General features: G+C 33.0%; 1 protein-coding gene across 1 annotated transcript in view; it reads left to right on the top strand.

Moving 5' to 3' along the window:
* Positions 1-23,157, top strand: part of FAT4 (FAT atypical cadherin 4) — a 172,352-nt gene that overhangs the window by 138,716 nt on the left and 10,479 nt on the right. The window contains 5 exon segments of the mRNA XM_032632562.1: positions 6,146-6,250; positions 10,394-10,701; positions 16,918-17,003; positions 18,219-18,398; positions 21,706-21,830. Of these exon segments, the coding sequence (XP_032488453.1) occupies positions 6,146-6,250; positions 10,394-10,701; positions 16,918-17,003; positions 18,219-18,398; positions 21,706-21,830 (804 nt within the window).

The following is a 23,157-nucleotide window of genomic DNA, read 5'->3' as shown; positions in this document are numbered from 1 at the left end:
CTAGTCTTTACCAGGTAACCTGACTCAGGAAGGTGGAGCTAATGCACCAAAACATCTTAAAGAACCAATCAGAGCTAATAAGTCATAAAACAAAATTCATACTTAAGCACAAGTGTGCCTCACAGAATGAATTTTTAACTATTCATTCTGGCTAGATTTTACTTCTGTTAACATTAAGTATTAGTGCCTTAGTGAAGCCTTCTTCAAAGTCTATATGTATTGTATTCAGATTTTTTTGGATCATCAGAATTATTTCAAAGCACCTATATTTTATACTCTATTTACTATTGTGGACTTTCACTGCATTTTTTTTCAGTGATTTTTAAAGTCAGTGGCATTGCAAATTGGAGCTGTGAGAGATTATAAACTTTCTGATTAAAATAATTCTCAGCTGCTGCCCCCATCACACACACACACACACACACACACACACACACACACACACTACTGAATATTTCATGTGAAGCTAGAGATTGTGCTACAGATTAGAAGAGTGTTTATGAATTGATGCAAGTTGAGAGACTTTATCCTAAGAACACCCCACAGAGAGTGGTTAAATATTAGCTCAACAGGGGATCTTTGTGGAGAACATCCTGTAAGGATGCAAGTAGAAAAATGAAAATTATGGAATGATTACAACAAAAAGATATGAAGAGATATAGTTATTATCATATTGCTACCATATTCCTGATATATTTAATTTTTTAAGTTTATTTTCAAGTTTGTGGCTATAGGGTCACATAATAAATATGGAATAAGAATATTTTTTATTTAATGACTTTAGAGAAAACTAATTTGTTTGTGTAACTTGTATTTTGGGTGGGTTTTTCTTAGTTACTAGAAAAAGAACCAAAAAGAAATTGAGAAAAGAAATACTGAGACTTCATTTTCTGTTATAATCACTTCATGTTTCACTGTTAAGAACATTTTCCTATAATTTAATTTTATGTTAATAGCACTAAATGAAGCTTTGATTAGCTATATGTAGAGTATATTAGAAAAGATGAATAAATTTTAATATAGTCTAGAACATGTGAAAAATTAATGTCTAGATTTTCACGGAGTTTAATAGTATAAGAAATTGCATCAACTGTCAATATGACCCAGTAAATTGAAAGAAAATATCTTCCATATTATTCATGCCTCAGAAGTTCAGGGAACCCTGGAGGAAAGCATCAGCCTAATAACTACAAACCTAATATTTCTTTTCCTATACAAATGAAAATTTCTTGCATTTAATAGAACACTAATTAGAAAGCACAATTATAGTCAGTAACCACACAGCATTTGTCTTCCTGCTCCCAGGTTTTCTGTTTGCAGTACACCCTGCATTAAATCCTTCATAGTAATGAATGGTGTTATAAAGGGCAGCATGTATATGGAACTTATTTCTAAATCCTGGTCTTTCATAACAGAATTAGTTCATAGCACCTTTAACCCTTCCTGTTCACTTTCACACATCTGGATGCATTTTAGGTGTGGTATTTGTAGTAACGCCAGGAGTGTACTCCCACAAGGAGAAGTTTTCCTGTGCTCTCTAGTAAGTCCCAGTATTTCAGGGGAGGATGAGATTTGTCCATTCATCACTTATGTCACTTGACAGTATAAAAAGGCCCGTAAAGTTATTTACAGTTTGTGCATAGTAATTTTACCAAGAAACTTGGCAAACATTTGCTTTCATGAAGATGGGAGTTGTAACTAAGAGTCATTCTTTTAAAATCACAGCAGTCATATATTAATGTTGTCAATGATCATGTGACCAGGAAACCAAGGAATATAAACAAATTTTACTTCCAAGAGTGGAATTACAGTTTGCCTCAAATGATACATTAACTTATTAAAGCATTAATAACAGGTTCTAGTAGCTTAAAAGCTTCTTATTTCTGTGGAAAATAAGTGTGTATTTGTAAGCATATTGTAGATATTATGTGTATCATTATATATAATCATTTGTAGTCTCATTGAGATCGTATTTGTGTGTGTTTTAAAATACGAAGGTAAGACCGTTTTTTTTTTCTTTTTGGTTTTATTACTAGCGACCCTCATTTAAGCATAATATTTTTGCTTTGTTTCCATGTGAAAAACCATAATGCTAATTGATCAGGATATTTAGATGAACTATCTTCATAATGCCTTTCATTTACATAGCATGCAAAAAACAGCTACTTTCTATTAAAACAATAAAAAAGCCTATAAGCATAAACATTCAGAATATATAGCGTATATGTATTATGGAATTATATTTGCTAATAAAATAATCAATTTAGATATAAAATGAACTTTGTTAGTTCCACATGGTCTTCCTTCTCCTCTGTGTATAAACACAAGACATGCAAAAGTATTACTTGTGGTGATCTAACATATATATGATCTAAGCTATTAAATTGAAGCCTACACAGACTATGGGATATCAGAAATCATCATATCCCCATAGGGTGGCTGAAGTTAACAGGCAAGAATAAATTTAGCACAATTATACCTAACTTAACATTAAAATGTGCTATTGCAATAAGTGAAACTTGAATATACATCCTTGTCAAAAATATCATAGATGATTCGATTTATGTTATTTGATTTATGTTCAACACTTCATCACACCTTCTGCCCCAGAACATGAAGACACATGCTAAATTTCTCCTGTAAGTTTAAACTGTAATCTTGAAAAGTCTGGATTTACCTTGGCCTCCTATTATGCATTCACTTTCATCTTCACCAGTTCCCATTCTCCATGTGCTAGGAGCTTACACTTCCGAAAGCATATCTCCTTCTACCTATAATAAATAATGTATATCAGCACCATTAATTGATGAATGTCAAAGCAATGAGATCACTTTATTCCTCTAAACAGCTGCTCTGACAGTTAACATATCTCAATAGAAAAAGGCTCCTTGAGTTCAGGAGACATAAATGCCTTTCTCTGTGCAAGTCCTATCAGCATACTTCCAAGCCTCAAGGCACTGACAAATATTGTTAATTGACTTGCAGCATTAATTAAGTTAATGATGCAAAATTTTGTTTCACGGTGCTCCAACACATCGGATTGTTTGTATCAGAAGCATGTTAGAGTAATTCAAATTGCTGCATTCTCTGATAATCATTATGCCACTAACATAGATGTGTGCAGAACAATACAGAATTTGTTGCTGACTTCTAATTGGGTAATAGAGCATAAACTTTTCAAACCCTAGAAATACGCATTTAAAGGCTTTTTGATTCTAAGTAAAATTATGACATCTTTCCTTCACATGTAAGAAAAAATGTTCTTTTAATAATAACTTAAATTGCAACATTGAGTTTTCAAACTGTATCTTGGAATCTAGTATGGCAACCTCTTTGAAATTTACTAATTGTAAAATAAAAATATTACTCAATAAATGGAGTACTCAAATTAAAGTTTTGAATGGTAAATAATTTACATACTCTAACAACAACAAATAATACTATTTTACCCAAACTCAACAAAAAGTTCATTTGCATAACCCCTAGAAAATTCATTTCTTAAATTTTTGACAAATATGAAGATAAAACTCTGGCTTAAAATAAAATGTCAAATGAAAGATAGAATTTTCTTTCTCCTTAAAAGACGTTCATTCTCAAACTAATATTTTCTCAGTTTGTAGCTGCTTCTATTTATGTAGTCACTGTATGTTTTAACACATGAGTAAGTCATATTTATTTTTGGGTTTCTTTCCACCTCTTGCTTTGGACTAACTGAAATAGCTCATAGTTTGTATTTGAATTAAATTCAGATGTCCGTGTTAAAATCTTATTTTGTAAGGAGTAAATAAAATAACCATTTTATATATTTATTTTTAAAAAACCCTAAATTTCTTGTTGTTATTGCTGTAGAAACCAAGATTCAAGGTGGTCTTTTCCAATAAGATTCAAAAAAGTAAAGAGTTGATATTTACAGGATCAATGATTTGGGTTTTTATAGTCATACATTGTTCTTGGAGAGCACAAGGGTCCAAATACTTGAGTAAGTGTACATGACCACACCCGCTAAACTGTTTAGCCTTTGTTCCCCATTTCCAGTCTTCAAGAAGTGAAGTTTGTGATTTTGTAACCTACGTATATGTGTTCACAACATGAAGGTTATACTGACCATACCTGTAAAGAATATTAGTCTATATTCTTAATACATGCTACTTTTAACAAAACTCTAAAAGAAATTTTCAAAAAAGGAAAGGAAAAGAAGAAAATAAAACCTTACTTAGTACAACGGCACATGTGAAAATTACGCATAATCTTACAGTGGAAAAAATGTAAGGACTGGGATGTGACTCTCCTAATACTAGGTAAATAATCAATAGTATAGTCAATAGGTCTTATTTCATTCTCTATTGAACGGTATCAGCATTGTATTAAGGGAAAAAAAGTACACTTCTCTAGAACAATCTGTCACAAATCCAGTTAGAAAACACCCAGAGAAGAGAGTTCTCCCATGGCACAGCATCTCTCTGGTGTGATAGTTTGTATGGGCTTAGAATAAATTTGTCCTGCCTGTTTCTCTAGTATGACTCATTGCTAAAGTACTTAAAACTTAATTTCTGTGCTTCTAGATTGTTAACTTGTTTATTTTCATTATTTCCCCTTAGAATAGAAAGGTATTCTGAAATTGTACTGTTTTGCCTTGTAAGGAGATTCCCAATTTTATTTATAAAGGAAAAATTTTTGTGTGTATGACCGTTAGCAGTGTCATGAGATCTGACTCACACTCATAATTTCAAACAAACCAGCAAGTGTGGCTACAAATCAAGCCACAAAAGCAGAAATGAATTAAACAAAAACTTTGACTGTGTTTCAAGCATAGTTATTATGATGAAATGGATTATCTATGCACAACAGGGTCTAGTTGTGCATATAAAACTTACGCCCTTTCATGAGACATTGAATAAAGGCATTAGTGCAGTCATGCTGGGAAGTAGGTAATAGCTTTACAGAAATAAACTCTCCCTCCTGTCAATGAATGGAAATTAAGAACTCTAAGAAATGTCTTAATTTCTTAGGAAATTAAGAAATATCATTATTTCCTCAAATCAGAAAACTAAAAACTATTCTAACAAATATGTTAAATGATTACAATATTTATTATAGAACAGTGATATTAGAACAAATTTACATTTGCATAAAAAACCACACAGCATCACAACGATAACAAAACACAGATGGGACTGGCCTCATACCCTAAGTTTTGCCTACTAGGCGATTAATTATTCAATTATAGCTGTCTGAAACCTGGATATGGGAGCAGAGTTACAGAGGTCTGTACCGTAGTTTTATAATTTCTTTGGCAAGAGATTATCCTCCAAAGGCTTCTTCTCCGCCATCTGTGAAATATGTTTCCTGTTGTGTGGATCAGTTTCCCCCACTAAAGTGGAGACACCATGTAAAGACACTTGTCTGCTTTTTAACTGTCAGACCTTCATCTTCTAGCATGCCTGGCCCATAATAGGCACTCAGTCAATATTAACAGATTCAATTAACAAGATGATGTATGAGAAGTCTTTATACACTGAAATATATGCTTGCTAGGCATTATTGGTTTAGAAGAAAGACAGAGCATATATAATCTATAGTCAAGAATAAATTTTCATAAATATTTGAAACTGTGTTTGATGTGTCTTTCTATTTCTTACTCTACTTTACAACAGGTAAGTCAAAGTTAAGGAATATTTCTTGAGAGTGAAAGGATTGTAATTTGGCAAATAAGCTAAATGAGATTCATTATTACCTTTGAGAAATCTGAGTTAAGGATATCTCGATGGTGAAAATTATACTGCAGAAGTTTCAACTCTCCAGTTATAATACATGAAAAAATTGGCATCGACAAGAGAAAATAAATTCAGTGAAAACATTTAAATATGTTCACCATTTGTGATTTCCCTGAAAACAGTAGTTCCTTCCAAGATGATTATGTAAATTACTTCCTAAATATTATAATGCACATCTTTAAAATAGGACAACTGAATAAGACTTTGAACTCAGATATAATATTCCTATGTCCTCATGTCAAGTAAAATGTTCTTGTATTTCTTTTCTCCAAAGTTAGGCTCTCTCAGGATAGACTATTACATATGGTCATGCAGTAATGGTGTTAATATATTTATGCAAGGATTTTTTTAATGAGTTTGATGCTTTTCAGGGAAAATCTGTGAATCTCCAGTCAATTACTGTGAATGCAACCCCTGCTTTAATGGTGGTTCCTGTCAAAGTGGTGTGGAGTCATACTACTGCCATTGTCCGTTTGGTGAGTAAAACTTAGTGGTTGATATAAAATATCAATCTATTTTGGCACACAGTTTAGCAATTTTGTTTTATCTTGTCTTGGAGTGACTAAGAAAATGTTAGTCGTTTTACACAGGAGGTTTTAGCAAAATAAAATCTCAAAGGTTTAATATTTTCTGTTAATTATGGATTTTCCATTGAATATATTGTTTTGATTATTACTAGAAAATAATCAACCAAAGATTATTAAATTTGATGTTGTCTCCTCAGGACATTTCCTCTCAAAAACTTGTGTATGCCTTCTTTTTAGCCTAGAACCTATCTAATGAAAAATCCTTTAAGAACTATTTGACATCACTTTCTACTAAAATCTTTAAGACTAGTCAAAACGTTTTTGTTTTGTTTTGCTTTTGCTTCTTTACTTTCGTTTTTTGCATTAATTCAACCACTTCAGTTAGAATGATTTGGTAACTTGACATGCAGTTTTCATATAGGCTTTGTAGATAGTGTCGTGTAACTAATCAAAATTCAGAATGATGTGTTCTGTTACGGAAGAAAATTGTTAAAAGAATTTTTTCATATGCATGCATATTTAGTCATCATAGTGGAATGAATTAAAGTATTCCTTCCAGGTCTCACCCAAATGTTACCCTACACTGGGACAGCCAAGAACTATGAGAACAGCTTTGCAGGAAGCTTTTATTTTAACTTGATTTGTTTCATAGGTTGGTGATTATTCCATTTATTTAAAAGCTGCTTTACTCCACAATAAAGTATTCTTCTCCAGAGGCCCTGCAGTAGTTAGAGACTCTGTCTTTCTCCATAAGCAAGAGAGGAGAAGGATTTTTTTTCTAGTCTTTCCTTGAATATATTTATTACAGTGAATCTCAATGTATAGTAGAGAATAGAACTTAAAAAGAATTTCAGGTTTCTAGTAACCAGTAAATGTAACATTAATTCATTTTCAAGTAATTCTATGACTATCTAGTTCTAAAGCACAATATCAAAAGAATGATAAAGAAAAACAGAATATAAAAATATCTAATTGTGAGCCTTGTATTTTAGCAATGGTTCTGAGGCCCAGAAATTGAGGGATTTGTCTACAGTCAAACAGTGAAAACAAAACAAAACAACCTCAAAATGGTATATTGACTAAAACACAATTTTATTTTCAGTCCAGGATGATAGTCACAGTACCTCTCTTTTTTAAAACTTCTTCAGATTCTCACTAATAATACCCTTGAAGCAGTAAAAGGTAGATCAATGTCGAAATAACCACAATGTTAGATCTCCTGAAATGTCTTTCTTTCAATTATCTCTGTTTTTTTTAAACTTTTTATTTTATATTGGAGTATAGTTGATTAACAATGTGGTGTTAGTTTCAAGTGTACAGCAAAGTGATTCAGTCATACATATACATGTATCTACTCTTTTCTCAAGTTCCTTTCCCATTTAGGTTGTTACATAATATTGAGCAGAGTTCCTTGTGCTATACAGTAGGTCCTTGGTTATCCATTTTAAATAAAGGGTGCTGCTTTTGACAGAGAACCACAATCAAGTTTCATGGTTTTAACTTGTGTTTTGGAAGGAAAGATAAGGGGATTGGAGTGGAAAGTGGAAAAATTATTTTCAAGGTGACTGAACCAAAAGTTTTTACATTTTTAGAGATTCTTTTGCATTCCATTTGTACATATGAGGATTTAAGATAGATAGTTGATAACAAATAAGAGCAAATTGTTGCAGCATTGTAGCTGATACAACAGTGATTGCCTGTTGGGTGGAAGTGTTTTGGTGTCCAAATAAACCTTCTCCTCACCACACCAGAGATCCTCAGGGGTAGGGGACTAGCACAATAACGTAAATTAAAATAGAGACAGATCACATGTAGCCGTCGGATTGCACTTACCCCCCTATTCTTTCTAGTGGCAAAGGCAAAAAAACATTATTTAAACTTAGACGTTGTTAGTTGAGAACAGAAACCTTAAAAAGAAAACAAAACAGAACAAAAACCTTGAAACAATACAGATTTGAGAAAAGAGAGAATTAAAAGGAAAAAGTATTGTCCTTTACAAATTGAATGTGGGTGAAACATACAAAAAAAATGGCAGATGGAATGCCTCAGGCAAATAGCTGGAGGTAGTTACACATGCATCCTATAATAGAACATCTTAACTATAATTTTGAAGTTGGAAAAACCTTTACACCGTTTCTTACACCGTTTCCCTTCTCATCAGTGAAAGATTTGCTGTTTTGGACTAATATTTTTTTAATTTTTAGACTTTTTTAGCTTATGTTTTATAAAAACACATAAAGTACTTAAGACTTTATAAAGAAGAACCTATATAGCTATAACTTTATATATATGTATAACTTCATACACACATACAAAATATTTCTTATTAAAGTAATTTATATAATTTATTTTTACCTGTATGTAGGTTTATTTCATGGCATTCTATTTGGAGGGCAGTTTTGAAATTAAAATTTCAAAAAATTTTAAATTACTTTTAAATAATTTAAAATTATTTCAAAGACAAAAATTTACATTTCTCTAGAAACAATAACAAAAACCCTTAGAAAGATAATATATTCTATAAAAATATTATCATTTTTGAAAGTACAGTGTCAATTTAAATAAAATGTAGAACATATTTCCAGTATATACTTTCTACATATATTTATATTCAAATTTTAAATATATTTTCATAGATTTATTAAAATTTACTCATAAGAGACCTAAGGGAACACACAGTAAAAATTTCTCTCTAATAATGTGTTTCATTTGTATGCTTTATTTTTCCTTTCTATTTAACTTGATTACTCTTTCTGCATATATAAATAATATATATAATAAAATATATGTTTAATATAAGCTTGAAAATTTATTATATATAAATATAAGTTTTATATAAAATATAAATACTATATGAAAGATATATTTATGATATAAAACATATGCCATATATAATATATATGATATATAATACATATAATTCCTATACTTTCTTTATCTTTTTGTTAACTTTAGTTAATGATTAAAAATAAATCATATAGATTTCCTAGTCATTTATAATGAATATTATCTGAGTCTTTACAGAAAAAGGAAAGATAAATGACACAAGGAAATTCTAGGCCATTTTAATTTAATTTATTATATCTAATTTAACATTTAGATATAAAATGTGGTGTAGTCAAAACAACTAGACAATCAGTAGATCTGGCCTCAAATTTTGGCTCTGACTCCCATGGTTCTGTGACATTGGACAAGTTTTAAGTATTCTGTAAAATGATGACATTGGTTTCTTCTAGCAGAACAGTTCCCGGCATCTATGTTTAATGCATTTACATGAGATCTACAGCCAAAATGAAGGAATGAAACCTTTGCAAGTTAATAAGAATTATGATGTGTTGGCATGGGTTAATTTTCTGATCATTTGCTACAGGCTACTAATATTTGTGGGAAAAGAATTTTGGCATAGAATTGTAATATCAGTAAAACTCACTTTTCAGGTTTGAAAAAGAACCAGCACAGACAAGTGGGAATGCTAGATTTCAGAAAAACAGAAAGCAATTTCAAAGTAGCTGCTGTAAATCATACCCAAAGATGGTATAAAACAAGAAACAGAGAAAAACTTAAGACAGTTATTTTCTTTGCTAAAGGCAGTGTATTCCTTTCCTTAATTTTGTGACTTGAAAATACCACAAACACAGGGACTGATTTTTTTAGGTCAAAACAAAATTTACCGTCCTTAATTGAATTAAAATTGTTTTCAGGAATTGTTTATTATGAAGGAAATAACTTGGTTGAAAATTACAGCATATTAAACTTTAAAAAGATTGACAAACTCACTTTGAAAGTTTATCAGAAAAGAAACCTCTTCAGACCTACTCCATTCTACTAATTCTAATTTTTTAAAATGAGGCATAGTTAGATATGTTTCCATATTGGCCAAAGAAAAATAATTACACCAGTTTATCATTTCTTATATGCTTTAGAGATCTTTTTTTTTCTATTTCAAATAAATTTAGACAGTATTCTTTGGAGAGTAATAGAAAGTTGTTAAAAACGTGACATTATTGTAATTTAAAAATATTTTAATCAAAGTCATTTAATAAAACTTTACTTGAATGTGATGTGTCAGTTTGTCAATTTTCTCATTTACAGGTGTCTTTGGAAAACACTGCGAGCTGAACAGTTATGGATTTGAGGAGTTGTCATACATGGAATTTCCCAGCTTGGACCCCAATAATAACTATATTTATGTCAAATTTGCAACTATTAAAAGTCATGCTTTATTGCTTTACAACTATGACAACCAGACAGGGGACCGGGCTGAGTTTTTGGCCCTTGAAATTGCTGAAGAAAGACTAAGGTTCTCTTATAACTTAGGCAGTGGTACCTATAAACTCACCACCATGAAGAAGGTGTCAGATGGACATTTTCATACTGTGATTGCCCGGAGGGCAGGAATGGTAAGATATTAATTCCACATTAAAACTTGTTTTATTGAATATCCAGTCAATCAGGCTGGAAACTTGAAAAGTTAAAGCATGAATTGTGGTGCAAATTGAGTTCAATTATATGTATTCATTATTTGTCCAGTTTTGTTATGAACTACAGCAGCAAATGGGTAACATTCTTCTTTTGCTCATGACAGCGTTGTTTGACTCAAAAACAACTCATCTCAACAAAAAGGGAACGAAGGAAAGAAAATATCCTAGTGCATAAACATTCCATTGTATACATTTCTTATATTGAACAGATTTTTAAGGCTGTGTCAGAACTCTACTTAAAATGGCTCCTTTGCTTTTCTAAGTATCCTTGCCCAAATTGAAGAAACGACTTAAAAACAGACAGGGAAAACTTTTCTACAAAGAAATTACTGATAAAATATTATACTTAACACAGATTTCCGTATAGTAGGTAATAATCCTTATTATACCAGCACTTCAGTATACTGTCATCTGTGAGGTCTGTGACATGAAATTGTGTTAGGATGAAGTATTGGTTTTTTTTTTTTTTTTTGCGGCACGCGGGCCTCTCACTGTTGTGGCCTCTCCCGTTGCGGAGCACAGGCTCCGGACGTGCAGGCTCAGCGGCCATGGCTCATGGGCCCAGCCGCTCCGCGGCATGTGGGATCTTCCCGGACCGGGGCACGAACCCGCGTCCCCTGCATCGGCAAGCGGACTCTCAACCACTGTGCCACCTGGGAAGCCCTGAAGTATTGGTTTTTGACTATTAAAGTATTCTCAGAATTATAACTCAGTAATATCCAAGATTTCCATATTATATTCCATTTCATTATATGGCTCTCATAACAAACAGGGTACATATTTAGCGCTTGTGTTCATTAAACACGTATTTTTCTTTATAAAAGGAAATGCGTCATATCTTTTCCATGTTAATGTTTGAAAACATTTGACACAGAGTAATAGAATGGAAGGATTTATTTATTTATTCATTTATTTATTCCAACTCTCTCTCCATAGTTCCCCCCATCTTCAACAACTATCAAAGATTTGGGAAAAAGTAATTTGTAACAAAAACTATTCTTAAATATTTTTCGATTTTAATGCTGACCTTTTAAAACCATAACTGCTCTTTAAAATTTTTATTTCACCCTAAAAATGGAATGGTTAAAGTATTAAACCAACTATTAAAAGAAAAATTAGCCGAAAGAACAAAATAAATACTCTGAACATTTTTTTAAATGAAGAAACTGGGATCTAAATGATTATAATTTTACCTCTTGGCTCTATGACAAGCTAGAAAAATATGGTAATTATATAGTTCTGAGATGGATGAAATGAATCATATGAGAGAAGTATTTTTGCCACTAAACTTCGGGAATACTTTGTATTGTTGTACTACACGTAAGCAACTTGCAGAAGCGATATTGAAAATGTTTTTACCATGTTTTTGCTAGCTTTTTCTGTGATCCATAATTAGGTTTAAAAGCAAAACTTTTGTGCCCTCTATAATTACCAACTTCATAAAGCTATAAGACAGAAGCTACCTTATAACATTAATTTTTTTTCTGACAAATATGAATAACAAGTTGTCTTTATCAAAGGACAAAATTCTCCATTTGTTTCCAGGAATACTATAAATCTATGTTGAATTGGCCTCAGATACAATGGCTTTTCTCTCCTCCACTCTAATTTATTACATTAAAGAAGATCTAAATAGCTTTAAAATACAGAACTATTTCCAATTATGGAAAAAAAGAGAATAGTGATTAACCCTAATGTGACCAAATAATTGTGTCAGCATGATCAAGATTGGCTGTTCAGATATTTCATCAGGTACAGTCACCACATCCATTGTGTTGCTTTCAGAACCCTACTAGATTATTAGATGTATACTATTTGAATATAATGAGAGGTGAGAAAACAGAAAAAGGAGTGCAAATTTATGAATTATTTTAATTCTATATTGTCTTCCATTTCCTTATGAACTTGGTGTTAATATCTGTAACTATAACTTTTTTCTAATACATTTAATTTATAAAGTGTTTATAAAATTACCCCAACATTTTGAAAATGAGAATGAAACAAAATTTAGTAACAATAATTATAATTAAGATCATTTAGATTCTAAAAATAATCTATGTAAAAAATCTATTGAAAAGCACTCATTGGAGGCCTGATTTGATAGTAATTCAGGTGGCTTTGTTAATTGGACAGAAAATCAAAATGTGAAGATAATATCTCCACATTTTTAACATTATCACGAATAGTAATATAAATTATATCTAAAATTGCATACATTTTGTATGAAAAGGTACTTAATAAATTTAATAGAGTTATAACAAATACATCTTGGGAATAATTTTTCAGATTAGTAATAGGTTACTGCACTCATTTCTGCCTGAGATATTTTTACACCTACATAATATGAAACCAGTGTGCTTAGAGGACAATCTCTAGGAGAATAGGGATTTAGAAAATTCCAGTGTCCCTGATTATTGATGTACCCAGTCATATTGAATCTGACAAAATTAGGACAAATGTGGAGTCTGGTGTGTATATGTAGATTGGTGCTTATGTTAGCCATAATGATTTTCTAATACTGAAAGGGAAACCTAAAGGGGTTGGTAGATACCACTCACCGCAACCCTCCAAGCATACATAAGGTAACCATATTGCTAAGATGTTGTCAATGGGCTCTTATACAGAATAGAGGATTTTACGTGGTGACCTCTAAGGTCCCCTTAAACTTCATGAACACTTGATTTTATCAAAGAAGGGCTTGGAAGCAAGAGGGCGAACAGAGAAAGAGGCACCATGAAATATGCCCAAAGGGAAAGAAAAAGAAGTTATTTCAGTTCGTTTGTAATATGTCACCATAGTCATGAGATTTTGAATAATACTAAATGTGGAAAAAATGCCCTTGTCATAATTAATTCAATCAGAGGAAAAATCTCTCCCTATTTCAGAAAACATCCAAAATAAGGCCCTACTGGATTTTGAATCTGTTGTTTTCTACAATTCAAAAGGATTTTTTTGGAAACTGGCAAAATCATTAACTTCTCAGCTTTGAATCATTGCATAGACAGGATAAAAATATCTCAATTTACAGTGGTAGTGGTAGAAATATTCAACAGTAAAAGAAGGTACATTTAACTCTGAAGATTAAATTGAATGAGCTATTATTCAAATAAAACTTTCCCTCGGGTATTTTTTCCTTTGAGTTGTATCACTAAGCTTTTAGAAAATAAGAAAAAATAAATTAAGTATGAACATTCATGAAAATATGATACTATTATGCAAGGTTTTTTCCCTAATTAAAGCATTCATAAATATCCATGTGATACTCTCTAGCTTGTAATAACTTTAAGTACCTCTAGAATGGATGGCTAGCTTACATAGTATACATAGAGATGTGTTAACATTTTGTTTTAGAAGTAAATTGAAAGGAATTGTGCTTAAATTAATAGTCAACATAAACATACATGGTATTATGGAAACCTAATACCTATTTTGAGATTGAATGTCCCTCAATTTTATAGATCACTGGAAAAAAAAATAAAAACTACTGAAAGAGTTAACTAAATAGGACATGAAAGTCTTGATATAGAATTGGAAGTGTAAATGTTCCCTAAAAATATTAGTATTTATTATAAGTTATTTGAGAAAGTGGCAAAAAAAAATTACATGGCTTATGAGAGTTTGTTGTATGGAGTTTATAATCAGTTATAATAACTTATAGAAATATTTTTAAATATTTAGACACTAATATTTGAGGCACAGTAAGTATAAATTGGCCCTATTTATTATTTCTAAAATGTGAGTATTTAAGATATACTTTTACAAATCCTAAATATATATTTTTATGGACAATACCTTAAAGTCATATGCAATATCAATAAAAAGGTGATATTAAGGAAACCAATCATTTCCATACATAATGAAAGAAGATAGAAAACCTGATACTTTTGCATTTAAGTCAAAGGTAATGTTAACTTGCTTAACTTCCCTGTGCTGTGTTTCCTACATTTGCTTTGCTTTCATTAAAATTAACCTCAAATGACAATTATTCTCTCTTTTTTTGTTGTTGTTACTGAAGAAACTTTATTCACAGAACAAGTGTGAAAATGCCTTTTTATTGGTACTAAAAGGGAATTTTAAGGCTGTAATACCAGCTCTTTATTCCTTAAAGGAAAGCAGTTACTATAATGATGTACTCGGAGCCACAGGGCTAGTTAGCACCTCCCTCTTCATTGGGGAACCATGAAATCTATTACGTTCCCCCAGGAGGGCAGTTTTCAATGAGAAATTGCTACATTTGTAAAGAACATATTGACCATGATGAAAAGATTTTATCCACATTTACAGGATGATGACAAAATTGGACATGACTAAAAGGTTTGGGCAGCCCAATTCTCAGGAGCAAAACCTAGAAACAAATGTCATGATACCCATAAAAATGCCTTGATGTGTCACAGCACACCAATCTAAGCCTATAATTCACATTCCAGTGCAGATGGCCTCAAAGGTGTTTTGGATCAGCGGTTTTTAATTTTTTTTTTTTTTTTTTTTTTAGCAGAACAGCCCTTTTCTCAAAATTTTACATGGAACCCAAATATGTAAACAAAAAATATATATTGCTGGGCCAGTCTAGGTTGAAAATCATAGGATGGCAGTTCTACCCAGCAGTGGCCCCTGAGCTTCTCAAAGAATTTTCCAGGCACCATGAGATCTCATGAGCCCCCCCATCCCCACCCATAAACTCTGATACTAAATTGGAGAAGATCAGGAAAAATGAAGGAGGGAGTATGGCAATAGAAGAGACTGCAATTTATCCCCCAAAGACTGATCACACTCTAAAGGGACTTTACAATTACTGGATCCTACCAAGTTCTGAACCACATTAGACTTAATAGCGCTAATTTTTTTCCTTCAACCTGGTAAGTGAGGCTCTTGAGGAGCCCCAAGACAATTGTCCTCAAGACAATTGTTCTTATAAATGCTTTCATAGTATTTATTTTTCTGCTATACAAATGGACAAAGTTGGATTAGTCTTGTCCTGTGGTACTCAAGTAAATTTAGGTAGAACCTCTGATTTTCTGCATTAGGAGAAACCCTCAGTCCTTCTGTGTTTCTGGATTTGGGGTTAGGCCTCTTCCTATGAATTACTGGCCATGTTCTGAAATACCACATTCTGAATATCAACTTTATAATCTCACCAATTAAAATATCCAAAGTTTTGCAGAATTTCACTGCAGTCTGGGAAACAAAGGAGGGGCATCATTACAGCCTTGTAGAGCACAGAGTAACTTGGTTATGCAACCACCATGGTCTTAAACTGGACCACAGCCATCCCCAATGGCCATTGCCCAGTAGAGAGAGCCCTGACTTCATCATATTCTTGGTCCTGGTGACCTTGACTTGATGACTTTGCTTATTGATCAAATGGAGTGTTAATCTGTCCTACTAAACAGAAGGCTTTTGTCTCAGGGGAATATGCATCCCTTAGGATACAAAAACAATTAGTTAGTTGTGGTTTAAATATTATTGGTGAGTTTCTACTGTATAGCAATATATAATAATACATTCAGATTATACATAAATATGCTATAATATGCCATTTATAAACAATGATTCTTATAAATGAAAAAAGCATCTAATCGACTTGTTTAAATTATCTCAAACTTTATCTTTAATACAAGTATTACGATCTTCATAGTTTGCGGTAATAGTATTTATATTATACTCCCAAAATCTTTTTTGTGAATATGACTGAAATATTTTTGGAAATAAACTTTTGAAAATTAAGAATCTAATTTTTTTTTATTTGTTGGAATAGTTGGATAATAGGATAAACATTTTTCTTAAGATTGTAATCCCAGGAAGCTGTCCCAGGCCTAACGTATGATATCCTAAGAGACATTAATAACATTTTTATTCTTTCATCTATAAAACAAGGGGGCTGGAGATTTTTAAAAGTACCCTCCCACTTCTTACATGCAATAATTTCACAATTTTAACTTTGGATATATCAAAGAAATATGTACCCCTAATTTGAGCATGTATTATAATTATATAATATTATAATATACTACATCAAAAATGTATTTCAACTTTAAAATCATGTCCATATAGAAACGAGTCCTGGGTAGTGTTGGCTGAAAAGGACAACAAAGTCACTAGAATCCAAACTAAACATCTCTTTCTTTTGCTTTATAGGCAGCTTCCTTAACTGTGGACTCTTGTTCTGAGAACCAAGAACCAGGGTACTGCACTGTTAGTAATGTGGCAGTTTCAGATGACTGGTAAGTAAAATTTTTAGTTTGATCTTTATTATTCCTTGACATTCAAAATGAAATTATACCTTAACAATCATTTTATTATGCTCAGTATTATATAAAAGTTTAAGATATTTTTTCTTCTCCAAAGGGATTTTCATACTATAAAATAAAAAGTTAGTAAGTAGTCTACAACATGTGTAAAAAAGGGTGTAAAAATGAAGTGGTACAGATGAGGATAAAGTTCGAGAAAGGGAAGATGAACATAGCCTATCCTCTTTGAGAAGCTTCATGAAATAGTTGCACGTGATCTGGGTCCTGCAAGAAGGTTAGGATAAGTATCCCACCTCTTTTAAATGTATTTTCTGAAAGTTGTATGTGACAATGATCAGCAGATATTTTTCAATAGCACCTGAAGGTGAAATACAACATTACCTCACCTAAAACATAGTGATTTTGTTAGAAATAGTAACAAACAGAGAAAAAGAAATAGTGACACATCATTCATTTGCTTTAATCAACTTATTGGCATTCCTTATAATCTCTGTAGTAAAGGAAAAACATAATCTGACATTAATATTAGAGTTGTCACTTCTACTGCATTTTATTTTCTTTCCGATAGTATGCTCCTTCTCTAAGACTCAACATTGTTATATACATCTCATGTGACTAACTGAACCTATTATTTCCATTAATTTTGTTATTTTTCATACCCTGAAAATCTAACAATCCTGTAGGTATCTATTTAGAGGACATGCATCCATAGGTAATGTTTCCCATTCAAATATACCATGCTTTACTACATGCCAGAAAAAATTATAGTCACCTCTTCTTTTATTTATTTGTTTGTTTGTTTATTATTTTTTTGGCTGCATTAGGCCTTAGTTGAGGCACGCGGGATCTTTTGTTGTGGCGAGCAGACTCTTGGCTGTGGCGCACAGGCTTCTCTCTAGTTGTGGCAAACAGGCTCCAGAGCACGTGAGCTCTGTAGTTTGTAGCACGTGGGCTCTGTAGTTGAGGCACACCTAGGCTCAGTAGTTGTGGCATGGGGCTTACTTGCCCGGCGGCATGTGGGATCTTAGTTCCCTGACCAGGGATTGAACCCATGTCCCCTGCCCTGGAAGGTGGATTCTTTACCACTGGACCACCAGTGAAGTCCCTAGTCACCTCTTCTTAAGCTAAACATTCTACTGAAATCTGTTGCATTGGTACTAATACACGTACCTTTCCTTTCTTATGCAGGACTCTTGACATTCAGCCAAATCGAGTCACAGTTGGAGGTATCAGATCGCTAGAACCAATCCTTCAGAGGAGAGGACACGTGGAAAGCCACGATTTTGTTGGGTGTATAATGGAGTTTGCAGTCAATGGAAGACCTCTGGAACCAAGCCAAGCTCTGGCAGCACAAGGCATCCTAGATCAGTATGGCAACCTTATTTCTTACCATTTTAAAGAAAGACACCAAAAGTGTATGGTGATTGAACATCAAAATATGAAATTCTTGTGCCGAAAGCCCTAAAAATACCAAATGTATTATGCTGTTTTGAATTTCAATTTTTTACTTATAGCTGTGAAATTTTGGAAAAAACAAATGAATGTGTGCATATATGTATGCATATACCTTTTACCTTACATAGTTGTGAAGAATATATGAGTTAAGTAAGTAAATCACATAGAAAGGAACCTGGCACATAGTAATATAAAAGTGTTAGCAATAATATGTACAAAAACTATTTGAAATTAAATAGTTTTACATATAAATGTACGTATTCCCTTGGCTTGGCCCTAGGCTCAAATAAACGGACAAGGCAGATCCTTGCTCTTGAAGAGTTCATAGTCTCTTTAAATTCCTGATTGTTAGCCTCTAGTGCAGCCATCATTATTGCCTGGCAATATATTATATTCTCCTAGTTTAGTCACTTTTCACTTCCTCAGTAACTATTTCATGCCTGTTCTTTCCATAAACCTCAAGCATCATCTCCTGCATCCTTTTTCCAGCTAATGAATTTGCTTCCTAACTTGCTCAGAAAATTGGGGCAATCGAAACAAAACTTCCCAAAGCTCACTCCTCCACATCTTCCCATGCAGCCTATAGTCTACCCTGTATACTATTATTGAATGAACTGTTCTTATTCCCACAAAGACCAACCCCTTTTTATGTGATAGACTCCATCCCCCCAAACCTTCTTAAAACAGTACTCCAGCTTTCTAAAGTGTTTCTTTTCTCATTTCAATTCAGGCTTCTATTTCTCCCCACCCCACTTTTTTCTTAAACTTGGTTAATCCCATTTTCACATTGTTCTGTCTCTGTCAAGTGATCAATAACCACTGTGTTGCTAAAATCAATGGTCAAGTCTCATCTTATTTGAACTTCAGCAACATTAAGAACAACGTTATTAGTTTGTTCACCAGCACACGGTATGCCCCCGGTTTTCTACTCTGATTCTTCTTCCCATCTCCTTAACCTCTTCTCTTTTGTATCTATATTCATTTTTAAGTCATTTTTAATAGTCCTTGCTTTTAAGTAGTATCGCTAAAGCTGATGACTTTGAAATGTTTATCTTAAACTTGACGTCTCCTCTGAACTTTAGACCCTCATATCCAACAGCATACGGAATATTCTGTGTGTATTTCTAACAAGTATTTCAAACTTAAGTTTAAAACTGAACTTCTGGCCTTCCTTCCTGACTTCTCCCAAACCCACTCCTTCCAGGTTTTCCCATCTCAGGTAATAATAACTCAGTCTACCCACCTGGTCAGCCACAATTTGTAGACCACCTTTGACTCCTCTCTTTCTGACAAACCACATTCAATCCACCAGCAAACAGAAGTCATGTCAATCTGCTATATTTAAAACAGATAACCAACAAGGACCTATTGTAGCACAGGGAACTCTGCTCAGTACTCTGTAATAACCTAAACGGGAAATGAATTTGAAAAAGAATAGATACATGTATATGTATAACCGAATCACTTTGCTGTACACCTGAAACTAACACAACATTGTTAATCAACTATACTCCAATATAAAACAAAATTTTTTTAAAAAGAAAAAATAAATAAAAACAGAGGTCAGGTCTTACCCTGACTTATAAGGCTGACCTTCCTCTTGTCAACCAAATGGACCAGGAACTGTAAAGAGGCATAAAGGCATTTTATTTGGGGTCTTATAATGGCAACTTGGGGATCACAGATTCCAGGGGAAACCAAACTAATGTCCCACCAGAAGAAAATGGGCAGGGTTTTTTTATAGGGAAATGAGGGAAATTAATGCAGAATTTGGACTGGAGGGTAAAATTATTCTATACATGTGATTGGGTTATGGAGCACATCTCGTTTGTTACTGGGGAAAGGTATGTTTTCTTTAGTCCAGAAAAAATCCAGTTCTCAACATTATTCTTTCCTTTTTGCAACTTAACAACTATTCAGCAGTTTTAATTTAGAGTGTTCAGCAGACATCCAGCATGGGTGGCAAACGTGGAGGTCCTTAGGTCACTTCCCAGCCATTTCTTTTTATTTATTTATTTATTTATTTATTTATTTATTTATTTATGGCTGCATTGGGTCTTCATTGCTGCACACCGGCTTTCTCTAGTTGAGGCGAGTGGGGACTACTCTTTGTTGTGGTACGTGGGCTTCTCATTGCGGTGGCTTCTCTTGTTGTAGAGCTTGGGCTCTAGGTGCGTGGGCTTCAGTAGTTGTGGCACATGGGCTCAGTAGTTGTGGCTTGTGGGCTCTAGAGCGCAGGCTCAGTAGTTGTGGTGCACGGGCTTAGTTGCTCTGCGGCATGTGGGATCTTCCCGGACCAGGGTTCCAACTCATGTCCCCTGCATTTGCAGGCAGGTTCTTAACCACTGTGCCACCAGGAAAGCCCCAAGTCCCAGCCATTTTTGAGATAGCTCTTTCCACACCCTTGAATTCCTTACCATTGTCTACCTGCTCTTCTTGTTCACGCTGTTCTGACGATACTGGCCACTTGATGTTCCTCAAACATGCAAAGGACACTTTCACTTCAGGACTTCCTCACTCGGCTCTTTCCTCTCCCTGGAATGATCTTCTATCATATATACTTTTCTCTCTCTCCCTTTGTTTAGGACTTTATGAAAACAGATCCTTCCTTCACTCCCTAACCTAGAGATCAGCAATCCCCTCAAAACTCTCAATCCCCTTTCTCTGCCTTAATTTTCCCATAAAACTTCCTTCTTTCTAACATACTACACAATTATATATTTTTTTGTTTTTTGTCTGTGTCCTCCACAAGGAAAAAGAAATATTCCATGAACACATGGATTTTTTTCATCACTTTATCTCCATGCTTAGAACCGTGCTTGGCAGGTAGTAGCCGTTCAATAAACATTAGGCGCGTGAGTTGTCTGGTGGAGGAGATGGGTATTCAGATAAAGATGTGGCCGCGAGAGCACATGAACCAAAGTGTTTATTTGACCAAGAGGCTTTGCTCAATTAAGAATTAATTAAAAAAAGGAATGATCACCTCTTTTCTTTATTGTGTAAGTTGTTATTTTGTTTAATCTTCTCCATTATGAATGAGACAGGGCATGTGTTACAGGACACCTTGTTAGATTAGATGCTCCAAATATAGTTGTAACATGAGTTTCCAAGATATGAGTTCATGAAAGCTAAGCAGGTTAATAAAAGTTTATATCTAATTTTAACAAATTTCCACCCACCTGATTTTGTGCTTTATGCGTCTTTATTCTGTTTATTTTAGATGCCCTAGACTAGAAGGTGCTTGTACTCACAGTCCCTGCCAACATGGTGGCACGTGTACGGATTACTGGTCGTGGCAGCAGTGTCATTGCAGAGAAGGACTGACTGGGAAATATTGTGAAAAATGTATGCAAGCTGTTTCATCTTCCACCAGAAATTATAATAACCATTAAAAGTATAAATATATGCACCCAAATATGTAACTGAAGTAAAAGAATTATGTTTTGATTCTAAATATTGAAAATATTAAATGGGCAATAATTGGTAAAACACAGTGACATTTTTGAATTCATGTTTTCACCTGAGAAAGAGTGAAATCCTTTTAGAATTATTTACTAAATATGTCCTTCATTTCCATTTTATAAATATATCACTTAGTTATTTTTGTTTGACCTATAAGAATGCTAGACAATTTACAAGGCCAGAGGCTATATTCAGGCTTTGACATAATATTATCTGCATCTAGGGGATATTTCTCTGGTGAATATGTTGTATTTGGTTGAAAAGTATAGTACTAAATCACTAAACACTGAGTTCAAAACATGCAATGGCAATAAAATCTGTTATAGTTCAATGTGATACTTAAATTTTAAATTGCAATTATTGGAATTGGCTTCGAATATTACTTTTTAAATTCTTTTAATAGTTATTTGTTTCTAAAGCCTAATTTTATTGTTATTAAGACATTAATGATGTTCAAGCCATCATTAGAACATGGCATTCTCTAATTTCAAGTTGTATATCCCACTAACTAACCCTAATGGAGTCTCTTTTATAAAAATTGCTTTATTTTCAGATAAGTGGTTACTGCTTAAATCATTGTACTTATCTGATCACTTTTTAAGTAGTCATTTGATTCTATTATAATATGAGAATGAATAGAAATTTATGATTAAATTACGTACATACTATAATCAAAAAAATCTTAGTAGCAGGGTATAATTGTGTTTATTTAGGATAAAATCAAAACATGGGAAAAGTACATTGTCACATGATATTTTTTAAAGTAATGAGTATTTAGTAGGTAGGAACCCAACTATATTTGGAAAATAAAATGTCACTCACTTGAGCAATGCCTGCAGTTTTTTCTTTTTAGTTGAGATATAATTCACATACTACAAAGTTTACCTTCTTAAAATGTACCATTCATTGCTGAAGCCCTTTTGAGCTCATTTTCTTTATGTCCTTTCTTTAGCTCTATTAGCTATAACACACTTTTATACTTCAGAAGTGTGAACATTTTATCAGATTATGAAAAATTATAATTACATATGATGTTTATACATGATGACAAATTAAATCCGATGTGATTATTGCTACCAATAAAGTTACTTACAAATGTGAATGTTTGTACAATTCTTTGTTCAAATTTTCCATGTTAGAGGCTTTAAAGATTACAAATCATTATAACTGTGAAAACATATATGGATTTACTAATTTTAGAAGCACAGTG

Source organism: Phocoena sinus, chromosome 5, assembly GCF_008692025.1.
Source record: "Phocoena sinus isolate mPhoSin1 chromosome 5, mPhoSin1.pri, whole genome shotgun sequence".
NCBI lineage: Eukaryota > Metazoa > Chordata > Mammalia > Artiodactyla > Phocoenidae > Phocoena > Phocoena sinus.
This window is presented reverse-complemented; position numbering and strand designations above follow the sequence as displayed.